This window comes from Centroberyx affinis, unplaced genomic scaffold, assembly GCF_046629955.1.
Source record: "Centroberyx affinis isolate AG114_WGS23_722 - 3 ecotype Tasmania unplaced genomic scaffold, CSIRO-AGI_Caff_v1 ptg000419l_1, whole genome shotgun sequence".
Lineage (NCBI taxonomy): Eukaryota > Metazoa > Chordata > Actinopteri > Beryciformes > Berycidae > Centroberyx > Centroberyx affinis.
Genome location: NW_027279084.1, coordinates 79,067 through 93,959, shown reverse-complemented (window position 1 = coordinate 93,959; position 14,893 = coordinate 79,067). Strand labels below are relative to the sequence as shown.

At 40.7% G+C, this 14,893-nt stretch overlaps 1 protein-coding gene across 3 annotated transcripts in view; it reads right to left on the bottom strand.

Moving 5' to 3' along the window:
- The window catches only part of LOC139641954 (beta-galactosidase-1-like protein 2), a 33,711-nt gene that overhangs the window by 13,531 nt on the left and 5,287 nt on the right, over window positions 1–14,893 (bottom strand). For all 3 annotated transcript variants that reach the window (XM_071516630.1, XM_071516631.1, XM_071516629.1), the window contains exons 8-17: window positions 14,514–14,578; window positions 13,977–14,061; window positions 11,367–11,510; window positions 10,508–10,588; window positions 7,791–7,897; window positions 6,027–6,173; window positions 5,443–5,514; window positions 4,938–5,016; window positions 4,697–4,784; window positions 1,074–1,188 (exon numbers count right to left, since the gene is read on the bottom strand). In XM_071516630.1, the coding sequence (XP_071372731.1) occupies window positions 1,074–1,188; window positions 4,697–4,784; window positions 4,938–5,016; window positions 5,443–5,514; window positions 6,027–6,173; window positions 7,791–7,897; window positions 10,508–10,588; window positions 11,367–11,510; window positions 13,977–14,061; window positions 14,514–14,578 (983 nt within the window). The remainder of the gene's footprint in view (window positions 1–1,073; window positions 1,189–4,696; window positions 4,785–4,937; window positions 5,017–5,442; window positions 5,515–6,026; window positions 6,174–7,790; window positions 7,898–10,507; window positions 10,589–11,366; window positions 11,511–13,976; window positions 14,062–14,513; window positions 14,579–14,893) is intronic.

Below are 14,893 nucleotides of genomic sequence, written 5' to 3'. Positions count from 1 at the left end.
AGTCTAATAACCAAACTCTCCTGCAGTGGTCTTGTTCCTGGAAATATGATACACTAAGTCATAATAGTGTAACTTTTATCTGCTTCAAATCGGGGAGACTGTTTGTCTTTGAACCAGGACAAACACAATTTGACAGTCAAAATCACAAATATTGATTTATCTTTTAGTGTTTCTTTCGATTTTGTATCTTTCCTTCTTCCTTCATGTCACTCTCTGTTATGACTGTTTTCTGTAGACTTTGGTTACTCATGACATTTATTCTCAATTATAGACAAGCATCTAATTTACAGAAACTCTGTCACTTCCACAGTGGTTCTATTTATATGCTTTATATTATACAGATTAAGTAGCTCTCAAATTTGTTTCTTTTTTTCCATTTTTTCTAGCAGTCAGTCAAGTCATGATAATGACATTATCATGATAACATTGCTCTGGATAATCTCAATTACCACATGATTATTTTGTGTTAATTACAATATGAGTCCCAACAGAAGCGTCACAGAAGAATACCATAAGTAAATTCTGCATTGCTCTTCAAGGCACTCTTATGATAGTATCATATTGTATCAGATCAAAAAAATGAATGCACACATATTGAATTACTGACCTTTTCAAAGATATTTTTCTTGTATTGAATTGATAACTAAGTATCCAGATTCATATCAAATCAATCTCCGAAGGACAGATTCCCATCCCTGCTAGGTGAAGGAAGAACTCCTGATAATAATAACAAACTGGATTCTCTATAATTGAATGACCAAGAAATATTGAATGACCAAGTTCAGATAAAGATCCTTTTCCAAAAAGGATACACCGAGTCTTAGAACAGAACTCTTCAAATAATTTATAACAGTACGGACAGGTAGACCTCTGTTACATCCAGAAGCAGTAACTTGAAACTCCTACTGAAAGTCTTACCAGGATGACTTTCTTCACTTGGAATTCCCTTTTCAAACTCTCATTTTTTGATATTGTGTGTGTATATCATTAACGGCACACCAATGAACCAATGAAAACAACATGGACAGGAAGAGCTCTGTTCAGGGGAGAAGCTCATTGGCTGTCGTACTCACAGGCAGTCTGATGAAGGTGTCTCTGGGCTTGCCCTCCACATGCAGTTTGGCCTGGAAAAACCCTGGGAAGGACAGCTGCTGACGCATCGACTTCCAGTGGCCTGAGCTCTTCACTCTGCAAAAGGGGAACACACACACTTTCCATTTCATTTTGTCCAATCGTTACAGATAATGCTTATGCACATTAAGCTTTGTAAGAGCACAGTTCAAACCTTCACTTATGTAGTCACTAGACCCTTTCTCTTGCACGTTTTCTAGAAAATCTATCAGTCTTGACTTTTAAGAGGCTGTTTTGTTAACCTGCAGTATTACATGCCTACGGTAAATGTCAAGTGAATGTTTGGACATGGATTGCAGGAAAAAGATTCAGATTTACTATCTTTATTTTGGCTTTAGGAAATATTTTGCCTCCAAGTAAACTCAAAAGATTGCAACAAAGACCGTGATATCAGGCCCTTTCCTACATTATGCATTTTCAGCGTTCCTTCATTCAATGCTTCCGGCCTTGACATTTCAGGAATGGTGCTGAGGTAGAGAAATTGTAATTTTGCAGCAGATGGGGGGAAAAACAACTACTATGGCTAATGGTGAAAATAAATCTGGATACAGTACATTACTAAGTACAAATGTAAACCTCTGAACAGAGCAGAAGGTCAGTTGTTTGTACACTGTTCTACAAATTCCACACAGTGATGGCTACATACAGGGGGAGGACAAAATAACACAGCTGAAAAAAAACAAAACCTGATAATATCAACAATAACATGTAACTAATAAGGAATAGGGCCAACCTTTACCTTCGCAGTAGCTTCAATGCTCCTTGAAATGCTGTCAGACCTGAACTGTGTGTAGTGAGATACTGGATCATTCTTTAAGAAGGAAAACCTCCAGTCCTTTGAAGGATGAAGGAGCTGGAGAAACACTGTGGTGACTGGGGAGGCCATGAAAGGCTTTGACTTCATCCTGGTGTTCATGACACCACACTGTTTAGCAGTGTGTATGGAGGCATCATCTTGGATTATGGGAACAGTGTTTGCACCCTAGGGTGTACCTGGCCCTGTAAAATGACCTCATAATCCTTGGCTGTTGTGCCACCATACAGAGCAATCAGCGGACCTAATGACGAGATGGCTGCTGCATCATTACAGATCCACCTCCATGTTTAACAGTTGGCAGCAGACGCTGCAGGCTGAAGGCTTCCTTTGACTTTCTACAAAGGTAAACCTGTCTGGATGTAAGAAAAAGGGCGAAAAAACACTCAGACTATATTACTTTTTCCATTTCTCAGGGCTCCAGGTTTTGTGCTCGTTACAGCAGGTGACACATCTTTGTGCACCGGCCTTGGATACAGGGCTTACAAACGGCAAGGTTTCCTGCCATTAACAGCAGCTTTTGTTACGGCCATGGCCGTACCCCCAGAAGATTCCCTAGTGTTTCCTTGGCTGCGGTCAAATTGTCTTTTTTGCTTAGGAAGGTTCCTAAGTGAGTGAAATGACCCGGAAGTATCTAAGTGGCAGCCATGAGCTGCATAGTCTGTATGAAAAGTGCTATACAAATAAAGTTATTATTATTATTATTATTATTATAAGAGTTGTTCGAATTCTCTAAATGCTAAGGAAAGGTGCTTCAATGCTTCCTTACTTAGCTCCTTTAGCATAGGATACACTGATCATCATGCAAGTTACCGTTGCTTATTAAGCATTTTCCATCTTATGCCACAACTTGCTAATATGCTTATATGTTTTGAACTTTCAACAATATGTTAAACCCATAGGCGAACTAAGAACGTTACGTTGCTGTTGTACAATGATCAAAGTGAAGTTAACGTTGTAGCGTAACCTATGCTCAGTTTTGCATTAGTTATTTCTTCATTCTGAGCGTTGTTGTATTGCCAGCCTTTAGGAATATCATTAATTCATTTTACTTCAGTCACAGATGCTGAAACCCTCGCCTTAATAAAGGCCTGTATCAGCCATAACAACTTCAAAGCACAATCAAGTCAACATTTCAAGGTGTTTACTGAGTTGTGTGGTGGTTCTTAAGCTATTATATGCATAGGCTTATAATCAGATCATAATCAGCATATTAACCATAACACAGAAGTCTGTCTTTCAAGAAAAAGGGATATGAGACGTTTTTAGCCAGATAATGTTTTCAATTCAATATGTTTGAATTGATGAATAAGAATGATGATATGTACAGTAGTAGATTTGTAGGCCTAACATGTTATGCCTATCTTGCATGAATTTAACAATTATTCTCATACAATCATACTAATTGGGATTCATGTCGATAAATATGAGTGGACAGGAGGGTGAGCGTGAGCAACCATTCTCAATGTGACAACCATTTTGTTTCACTTTTGTGACTGGTAGCCTATATTCCTTTTCTATTTCAATTCCAACCTTGGTGATGAAGCACTATTTTTCACCGGATTGTCCACGTTTATATAGCCTACATGAAACATCACGGTAAGAACACACGGGGCGAAGTATCTAAGAAGCGCTTTTAGTAGTCCATCTTCGGAACATTGAAGTTTCACCACGGCAGACCCACGTCATTAACATCTGCCGTCTCATAATTACGTAGCCTAGTGTAAGTGCAGTCGGATTCTCTTAGCACCGCGGTTGTCTTTCCTAAGCCCTCCCTTACAATAAAACCTTTCCTTACCAACACCACCCTGTCCGTGTCCTGCGTTTGGATCCCACCTGTGTTCATAACAGCTTTGAAAAGCTCCTGATGTACAGGATGTTTTTATTAAGCCAGTGTCTCAGAGCCGTTAATTCAATCCACTGGATATTTTACTATCCTAGGGTTCGCTGTGCTTCGACATCTAACTGCTGTTCCTCTTTGTCGATGCAGCTTGTCTGAGTTTGGCATATGCTGTAATGATTTTCATGACTTTTTCACTTTTCTGCTTTTTGCAGTTTTTGTGACTGATACATCTGCAAACCGGGAATTGACTGGAACTCTGTATCTCTCACGTTGCTTTGAAATCTCACACACGAGGTGACTGTCAGACCTCTTTTAAATCTGACACACTGCTAATTGGCATTCATCTTAATACAACTCGCCTGTGTAGCTGCCTTTGTAACTGTGATTTAGTTACGTCAAAGTTCTCTTTCATGTGGTGTTTCCATTATTTTATCCAACCCCCTATAGGTTACAGTTTTGGCTTGTGCACTGCTGTTCAAATTCTACTTCTTCACTCAGGGCCTCTTGAATATGGGAAAACAGTATAATACACCAATAATTGAGGTCACTGACTTTCAATTCAATAATGACAGAGGTTTATGCTCTCAATTCATTTTCTGCTGATCTTACCAAGTAAAATGCAATTGAAATTAATTGAATGGATTACAAACAATTAATTTCTGAATTGACCCCAGCCGTCTAACCTTTCTATACTGCTGATGATTTAAGATGTTTAACATGTTGGCGAGACAGTAAATTGAAAGGCTGTGTTCAGATGTCCTCATGCTGCCATCCAGCTCCCATTGTAATTCTCTGCTCTGTGTGAAGTGGGGAGCTAATCAGCTGGACTGAATCAGAGACAGGCAGGTGTAATGACAGAGAGAAAAACAACATGGAGGGAAACCGGAAAGTAAATGAAAGACACAAACCTGTTTACAAAGCCCGGCTTCATATCAAGACTATGAATGATGAAGTCTCGCAGGGGCTTCTTGTTCACCTCGATATCTCCGACGAGACCTGAAAGGCAAGTCAACGCTTTCAGTTCTCTTGGGGAGATTGAGACACTGTTAATTAGTTTCTTTCATGCTCTATGATGAAAAAGATCATTTAGTAAGACTTACGCTAACTATAACATCTACAAAGCCATCGATATTTGAGAACAATTTGTACCTTTGCGCTGCTCATCCAGGGTTTTTCCATAATTCACTCTTCCACAGTTCTCCACCAGTAAACTCAGAGTTCTTTCTCCCTTCAGTGGACAAATACATAAAACATGAGAGGCATTATTGAAATTGTGTTCCTCAATGCAAAGGATTAACAAAAAAATAGAGGAAAAAAAATGCCTTTCAACTGGACTGATTCAAGTAATTGATCGAGGCCAATCTTAGTCTGCACTTTTAGCATAAGTTTAAAGTTGGCTACTTGCATTCTGCTTTGTTAGGATAAACATTTGTCTGAAAATTTGCTGTTGGCTTAATACTGGGACCTTGGTGCCAGAAGCATTTATCAGCATCCCCAGCAGCTTTCACATGCAGCGTGGTGTTAAATATTAACAACTTCATCCCTTTGAAAGAGACGAACTTAGCAGCACACCAACAGACTGGGCCCAAAAAAAATACAAACACATAGAAAAAACACACACACACAGAAACACACACACATAAACAACGGGTACCTTCCCATCAAGGAGTGCAAGCTCTTGCACTTTATAATCCAGAACACCGACAAAATGTCTGTCCACAAAAACCTAGGAAACAGAGCAATGATTTTATGAGCAAGCTACAGTCAGGTGTGAAACTGTTTAACCTGCTGCTAATGTGAACACATACCATCATTAAGGAAGATACACACAGAGAGGCGGGAAAAAAAACAGTCACTCGCTCACAGATTACCATCCAAACCCAATATTTTTAGATTGTAGGTGAATCAAATTTGAATACCTAATATGTATTTCTGTTACGATGTTAGCTCTGCTCTTACCACACAGTCTCCTGTGTGATAAAATGATCTGAACACCTGGCCTCTTTGTGAAACATAGCTTTACTTGTCTTTACAGTATGTTTAGTTAATCATTAGAGTGTTTGGACATCGAGTTTGTGTGTTAGCCAGTTAACTGTATCCCACAAGTATGCTGAGCGGCAGTGTGTATCTATAACTAACAGGGGATTACAGCACAGTCACTGTCTCACAAAGTGAAGCATAAGTGTGTGATGTGTCATTATTGACGTAGTGCATCAGTGTGTGGCTGCCTGTCCTCACCAGCGCTCTGTCTCTGACGTTATTCTTGGAGCTGAGCGCTCCTCCTCTGGTGATGGTCGTCTCATACAGCGTGTATCCATATGACTGACCGTTGTTGTTGTTGACAGGGAGATTCTCCATGTTCACTGGCCTCTCTGACTTGAAAGGCTACAACATTAACAAGAAAAAGAGTTAAAGAAAGACACCATCCGCAGCACCGGTTAACGCATTTGTGTGGCCTTGGCTTTGTAAGCTTTGTTCTGCCACTCCAAAAACAGGTGTGTAAATGTTGCTGGAATTCAAACCTTTCAGAAACGCTTATGTGAGTGTGGAAAAAGCTAATTGAAATGGTTATATAAGGTTTGCTGTATCGAGTGTGAAAACTTTATTGCGCAGAATCTCAAAACTACTCCGGATGCAGATGGGACCAGATGATTCCAGCATCACAATCTCACACTTGCAAGAGGGCTTCATCAAAAATGATGATTCATCAAACGCAATGCAGCTTTTAGAACAAGTCTTTTACTCAGCAACATTCTCTGGGATAATAACCTTGGGAGGTGCACTCTTCACCGAACAATAAACAATCCCTGCTATGGCACAATTAACCACCTACCTCCAAACACACAGATACAATATCAAACTCGGACATCACTCTCAGTCTCTCTGATGCCGCTGAAGAGAAAAGGCTATTTTTTAAAAGGATGTCTGGCTGGTCAGGGGCAAAGTAATTGTCGTCTCAGAGGGAAGCAAATTATTGCGACAGGGAGTGAATAATTAATGCTGTAAGCAACTGCCAGACGTGCTACATCTGTTTTGAATATAAACAGCCCTGAAGTGCGTGGTGTAAGTGGCTGAACTAGACTGGTGGACAAGAAAGCAAGCATACATGATGGCAACCTCCAGACAGGTGGTTTAACCAGTCTTTTGTGTCCTCTGTTTAGCCAGGGAAGATTTTCCTTTGCATGCATGCTCTTTCCACAACGCCCCGCTTCACATTCATACAGTTGCACAATACTACAGTCTTCTACTGTTGGTCCCTCAGCAGGCCACCGGTGCAGATAGGGGTGAGTGCCTTGCTCACTGACAGTTGTTGAGGGAGGGAAGATTCAATTCCCTCACCCAGATTTTCCCAATTGGATTTTCCCCAATAGGGATTCAAACTGGTGAGGGACGACGGTTGCAAGCTCATTCCTCTCACCTTTAGGTCACCACATCGACCACATCTGTATCTGATCTTGAGATTTTCTGTGCTTCTTGTTTGATTTTTCTGGATTCATGTGTAGTTATAAAAAGATTCTAAGCAGTTCTTAGTTTATATGATAGGGGAACACAAGCCACATCTGCTTAATTACATAATAAGGAAAAAGAATACCCACACATTGATTGCTGCAATCAGCAAGCTTTACTTGTGCAATGTTTCAACCAAATGTGGGTCTCCTGAATCACACTGAATCATTCTCACTTCAGTCAGCTTCAATTTTTTTCACCTTGCAACTGAGATAAAAGGTGGATTTAGGATGTGCATATATAAATGTATAACCAGTGTCATCTTTGAAATCACATATTGCTGGTGTACAGTATGTTCCTGTTTTATTCATCTTTTTCCCATTTTTAATTCATGTCTGACATTGCTATTGTTTTTTAATTCATGCGGTTGGCTTTTATTTATCATTGTTTTCTGTAAAGGACCTTGTAACTCTGCTTTGAGCGGTGCTACATAAACTAAGTTTATTATGATTTCCTGTGTCTTGGATTTTGGCACGCTGTCTGTCTGCAGCTCACCTTGTCAGTGAAGTGCAGGCTGTCCCACAGTGACAGGTGCTGCTGGATGACAACAGGCTGGTATGCTTTCCTCTCCTGAAGAGAGGGCACTTCAGGAAGAAGCTTGGCTGACACACAAGGAGGAGAGAAGAGGGTGGGTGGTTCAGTCTGTCTGTCAACATATCAACTTATTTTCTTTTCATTTATCCTTTATTTATCCAGGGAACCCAGCTGAGACCAAAGACACTGTTTTCCATGAGTCCCTGCATTATTAAAACAAAGTATACATGATTTGGAAAAGATATCTAAATGCATACACATACATACACAAATACATAAACATGTGCATCAACACATTTATGAGCATACATGTAGATGTGCATGGAAAGGGAACAGGGAGGGAGAGACAGAGAGACTTTTGATCCTCTTTAAAACATCTCCCTTAAAAATCCCCAAGGGAAAAAAAACTAAGAACACCTTAAACAAAAAAAACAAACTTCCACAGCCACCAAGGCACATATCTGAGAGAAAGAAGAGAGGAGAGGGAGCGAGAGACAGAAGCTGCTTGTAATTTAAAATGGTAAACCTGGAAAATGCCAAAACGGTGAACCTTCAAATGGTAAAAATGGTAAAGTCTAGAAACAATTTACAACAATGTTTGCGATAAGTGCTAATAGATAGTGGAAGAGAGGATTCAACGAAGAAATAGATACTGAATGTCAGGGGGAAAGGAGACGCTACAACCCTCATAGGACCCTGAGGAAGTCGGATGATTTATTTATCTCAAAAAGTTTGGTCTGCAATTAGTGCATTTACAATAAGTAGGTAAGTAAGTTCACTGTAAATCCACTGCAACTGATACTAGTTTGGGCAGATTATCGAGAACACTGAATTTCTAAAACACAAGCAAACAAGCAAAAACACAAATTGCTACTAGACCTTCTTCTCCAAAAACTGGGCTGTAAAAGCACTTTGATTTCAACCTGACTGACCTGTTCGAAGCACTCTGCATTCTCATGTAGAAGTCGGCATCCTCACCAGCCTGCGAATCAGTCAATACCAATCATAAAAGTAGCTTGTCCCTAGGGAACTGTCTCCTTGGGTAAGCCATTTTGACCTTCACAGTAGCAGCATCCAGTTTGTGGTCTATCTCACAAAATCCTCTCTTTACAACAATTAACAGTGGTTGCCCATGCCCTCTAACCGCTTTTAAAGGTGCTAAAGCATTCAGCGACACCAGCGGTCCCTCTGGAAAAGAGCTTGACAGCATTTCCTTACCACCGAGCGGGAACAGCTGGATCACTTAAGGAGAGCTCCGAGGATAATGGCCAACACCTTTCTCCTAAATGCTCCTCTGCAATGCTTACAAGCTAGTGCCTTTAGTAGCGCTCACTATGTGTCAAAACGCAGCGGGGACAAGAGTGCATTAGAAACAACAGTCAATAGGGCAGGTGTTTCTCTGGTGTAATGCAATTCTGTGCATCTATGTCTGCCTCAGATATTGAATTTCTCCCCATAATAAATCTCAATTTTTCCCCAATCGAGGAATTAGAATACAGAAGAGAGCATGTCGAGGCCGGGCTGAGCGGGAGACACATGCTAGCAGAGTACAGATTTGTCTCCCGCCGGCAGATTTCCATTCAAAGCACATATTTTTACACTGTCAGTGAACCAAAGCTAAGCATCTATTTTGTATTTCTGTTGGCCTGTTGTGATGCTAGCCTTGTCAACTTTTACATTTGGCTACCGTCACTGTGAACAGAATGTAAGATGGTAAGAATGAGTAATGCTAACATGCATTAAGATAAATGGGTAACATTTGGTAGTGAGCTGGCTGTATCCTGCAAGAACCCAGATGGCCCATGTGCAGCAGCGTATATTCATATATATTTCTGCAATTTTTGACAGCCATGAGCTGGGAAGAAAAACCCAAAGGAGAGCTGTCACATTGTCTCTTAAAAGCCACAGGGCTATTTCAAGAGCCATGGTGTCGTCAAACATCAGTGTTAGATATTCGAGCGATGAGTCTGAATGCATGCCAAGTTGTGGAGCAATAATGCCACAGGGCAAGGAGTGACTCACACAATGCACATTAATTGACAACCAAACAATAATAAAATATCAAGCTGATCTAATTAGAGAATTAGGTCATGTGTTTGTGGTTGCCGAGTAGAACACAAGGCCTCTTCTCAGACTCCCTCTCATATCCAGGCCACTGCTCATTGTTCAGCAGACTACAAAACATAAGGATGAATCACGCACAGGCAGCCTTTCAAACTATCTTCAATCACCAGATCATTGGGTAAATGTTGTTGTCTTGGATTCAATCCCTGACCGCCAAACACTATGTTTCTACTCCTGGCCACAAAACACTTGAGGCTTCTACCTCCAACCACAAAACACACATTTTACAAATAGAGGAGATTGGATTAGCCATAAACTTGACACAAGGTCAAGTATGTAATTTTTGTCACAGGCAGTAATTGAGGGCCTCTGTCTTGGGGAGAAATCTCATACACATGCACAAACACACACACAAACCCGTATCTAATCCATCCTTGTAATCGTATGCACAGTTATCCTACTTTGGCCGGCATGGAACAGGTTCCACAAGGAGAATTAGCAAAAGTGGGGGAGAGGAAAGGGGAGAGAGAGCAAGAGACAGAGAGACAGGGAGGGAGGGGGAGAGAGAGAGAGAGAGAGAGAGATGCTAGGCCCCTCTCAGTAACAACACTCACTGTGGTAGTGGCTGAATAAATTCCTCAGAAGATGGTACTTGGTGGTGTAATCCCCAGCCTCGGATAATGGAGCATCGTAATCTGAAAGATAATGCGCTATCAGAACAGCAGGCACGGGAGCCGGGGAGAGAGGCAGGAATGCCTCTTACCGTGGCAGATGATTTCACTGTGCTCCCCTATCAAACATCTTGAGACAGCAGCGGGCTGAGAGACATTTTGGGTTATCTTGACAGAAAAAGCAGCCTTTTTGGGGTAAAAAGGTAAGAGGTAGTCGGGGAAGTAAACACAGGTATGAAGACTGCTGAAGGTCAGACGTGGCCTTCCCTGCTGCTGAGCATTTTTCACAATTCTCTTCTTTTGCTGAGGAACGAGGTCATAACAATGTTAAGCACCCTCGAGGAGGATATAAAACCCATTGTACCATCTTTAATTTACATTTCCCATGCATTTTATTAGGTAATGAATTCATTACCATGCACTGACTATTCAAATTCCAAAGCAGCTTAAGGTCAGAGGCTGTTGAGAAGAGACAGCGCCATCTATTGGCATTTATATCAACTCAGACTGTGTTTATTCTGTGTTTTTGAATCAGATTATTGATGAGATCACTGATTATGTCTAGGCCTGAGTCAAATAGTATTTTCAAACAAAATGTATGAATTGTTTTATCCTAATTAGGTGCAGGATGGGTGTGCTTTGCCATATAGGAGGACAAAGCAAAGAGTGCCAGAAAGTCTGAATGGGTATTGACATGCAGTTTTTGTGTTGACTCCCTGAATCAAAGCCTACATAAACAAATTCAAAGTTGTCTTTTGTCCATGATGAGCAAAACAAACATAGATTCAATAAGTACACATACCATAGCTTGTCACCATAGGTTTAGGTGCTGGCGTTCCAACGGTAAATGCCCCACTCATGAAGCCAAAGTTTGTCCCTCCATGGAACATGTAGAGGTTGATTGACATGTCCAGTTTAAGGATTTCAGACACCACAGCCAACATCTCTGTCAAAAAAGTGAGAGAAGCAAAAGATATAAAACCGCCCACTGAGTAAAGCAGAGAAAAACGACTACAAGGCTAAATAGCAGACCCATGAGTAAGAAAAGAAAATGAATGAATTTAGCTTTAGCCTTAACAAGCCAGAGACATTGTTTCAATAATCCTATTGCCCTCAATTCCACTTCAATTGAAATATGGATTGACCTCTACCACACATCATATTACAGACTGCTATAATTTATTACAGGGCAAACCTGACCCCTGGAAAAAATTGCCTACCTCCATGGACAAATTAGCTACCTATATTTTGCAGGGAACACGGCAGAGCAAGTAATTAAGTATTAAAATTGGACTTTAGTACTCAAATTGGACTGACTTTAATGATTTGAATCAAGGGCATGAGCTATGGTGAATAACAATTTAGCAGAGTGAGTGACAGAGCTGGACTTGATTAGTCTCATGTTGGTGGCACTAGCCGTGTCCAACTGCTGGGTGTGGCGGAGTCCACAGAGCAGTGAACTGTCAAAGACACGAATCCCCCTGAATATTCCAGGGTTCATTTCACAGCTGTGACACTTTCTGCTCAGAGAGAGAGAGAGAGACTCTTTTCTTTTCCCCTCTCTCACTGAGGAGAAAATACATACGGAAGTGAGACTGCCGGCCCTTTTTATTTTCATTTATTTATTTATTTTGAAGATGTGGATGGCTACTGGGAATGACAAAAGTAAAAACGATGCCTGAGGCTCAGTGCTGTGTGTTCGAAATAAGACATTTCCAAGAGCGCTCTTGATAATACTGGGCTGTGTGACCGCCATTCATTTTTACATTTGCAAAACAGGTACTATCATTTATATCATAACTGTACGCTAGGCCAGAAATATTCCCCACCTGGCAGTAGCGAGTAGTCGGTGCTATACAGATGGTGTGTGGGATATATGAGTCGGCCACTGGACTGTACTGTGACACATTTGCGAACCTAGAGAAAGCCATCCATGCTTTCATCTCCTCTCACTCAACTGCTGTAATTCTCTTTATTGTTCACTCAGTCAAAAGTCCCTCTCATCTACAGTTAGTTCAAAACACAGCAGCCAGTCTTTTAACTAGAACTAGGGGAAGGGACCAAATTAGATTCTAGCCTCCCCACTCTAGTTACTTGTCCATTTCCGAAGATTTTACTGATCACTTTTAAGGCACGGTTTGCTTGGCTCCTGATTATATTACTGACCTTTTAACCTTTTAATGAGCAGGAGCCATTGACTGGAATAAAAGAGCACACCCTGAGGTCCTTACTGGTCCTCAGGCAAGGAATCTTTTGGCTGTTCCAAAGTCGAGACTCATGACCAAAGATGACCAGGCCTTTGCTGTTAGGCCCCAGGCTTTAAAACGACTTGCCTGAGGATATTAGGCGAGCCACAGTAGTATCTTCTTTTAAATCTCTTCGTAAACACACTTTTATATACTTCCTTGTTCCAAGAGAAAGACTGCATGAACAATCTGACCTTGGATATTTACATCAGTAGTGATTTTCAGCGTGTTATGCTCTTATCTTATTGCTTCTAGGTTTGTTGTTTTATGTTGACCTATATTTTTGCCTTCATTTGATTGTGTTTAGTGTTTGCTGTAACTTTACTCTTTTGCCTTTTCCTGTTCTTGTTTTATTTTGTTAATGTAAAGCAAATTGTAACTCTGTTTTGAAAGGTGCTATACAAATAAAATCTGTTATCTGTTATATGTTGTTGTTATTATTATTATTATTAGGAAAATTGTGTAAATGCTGCTAATCTAATACTACTCACATGGTGATCCAGTCAGCTAACCTATGGCATACTATATGTCCAGGTGTGTATGTCTCATGTTATGGTGCAGACTATAACTACTGTAACACACAAACAGTCTATGACTTATAAGAGATTGTACCATAGGTAAAGATAATTAATGGGAAAGTGCATAATAATATGTTCCAATTAACCCCAATTTATTTTAATACACCCAGGTGCAAGACAATCCCTGGTGGGTGTGTGTGTGTGTGTGTGTGTGTGTGTGTGTGTGTGTGTGTGTGCGTGTGAAGCTGCAGCAGAAAAATGTAGGTGAGTGTGGATGCAGAGGAAGTGGGAGGAAATAGGATGAAGAAATCTGACCCCATGAACATCTATTAAAGCATAACACCTCCAAACTGAACATACACTCCAATACACACAGTGAGAATCAATGGAGTATCTGTGAACAATACTGTACAAAGAATTCTTTGAAATTGTGCATCAAATATGTGGACCAGATACGAAGTTAAGAGGATGGGACACAGACTTTGGTTTGTGATACTTATAGTTCACAACCCACCATGCATGAAAAGCATATACATCTCTGACAAAGCCCTCAAACAAGGAGGAAACCTGTCTTCCTGTCTGAACAGAGTCTCTTAACGTCAGATAATCTGTCTTGATCAGTCAGTACTGAAACAAAGCCTGTCTTACCCTCGGGAGTGAAAACGTGGTGAAGGCCCCCCCAGAGGTCAAACCAGCCGGACCAGTACTCCATCACCATCCTCGGCTTCTGAGGCTAGGAGAGGGAAAAGGACTGATTTGGTGTTCCAACGGTTTTGGTAAGCAACACTTCAACTGAGAGAGCGTCACTTCAACTGAGAGAAAATTTGTCTGTATGACCTTCTAGTTACTTTCAATGACTACACTTCACTTCATCTCCATCTCCTCTTCATAAGTGAAGTCATTTTAATAGGCGATCTCAACCTGGATCTTCACCTGGATGTACCTGGTCTTGTAAAGAACAGGCTCCTAATAATGTGTATATTCAGTGTAGAGGCTGATGCTTGATGCTTTGATTAGGTCAGACAGGATAAACCCTAGTAATGAGTTCTTCTCCTAAATCAACTTGCTGTGTACAGGCATCTTGTTTATTAAAAAGCTTGAGACAACACTTGAACTGTTGCCTGGATTTAACAATGATGATAAATGAGCCAACCGCTTAGGCAGTGGCACAAAAATAAGACTCACTTGTATTCCATCCAGATACTTGATGCCATCCAGGTTCAATTTCTGAAAATTGATGGTTTCTAGTGCTTGAAACAGAACAAGGCAGTATGTTATGTATTATACACTAACAAAGAGGCAGTGCATCAGTTCACCATTAAGAACTACAGAGTTTTAGTCACCAGTATCTTTTTTTTATCTTGTCTTCCCTCTTACTTACATCTAACAACAAGCCGGTTCCATCTCTACTGTGCTGTGGCTTTCAGTGGAGAAGGAAAAAGTCGGAAGTACTGCACTCTAAAAAAGATTTGTTTTTTTTTTCCCTTACAGATTCTTTGTGGGCCAGATAGCACTTTAGGAACCATCACTATTTGAAGAACCACTCAAACCACAAAAAGGTTCTC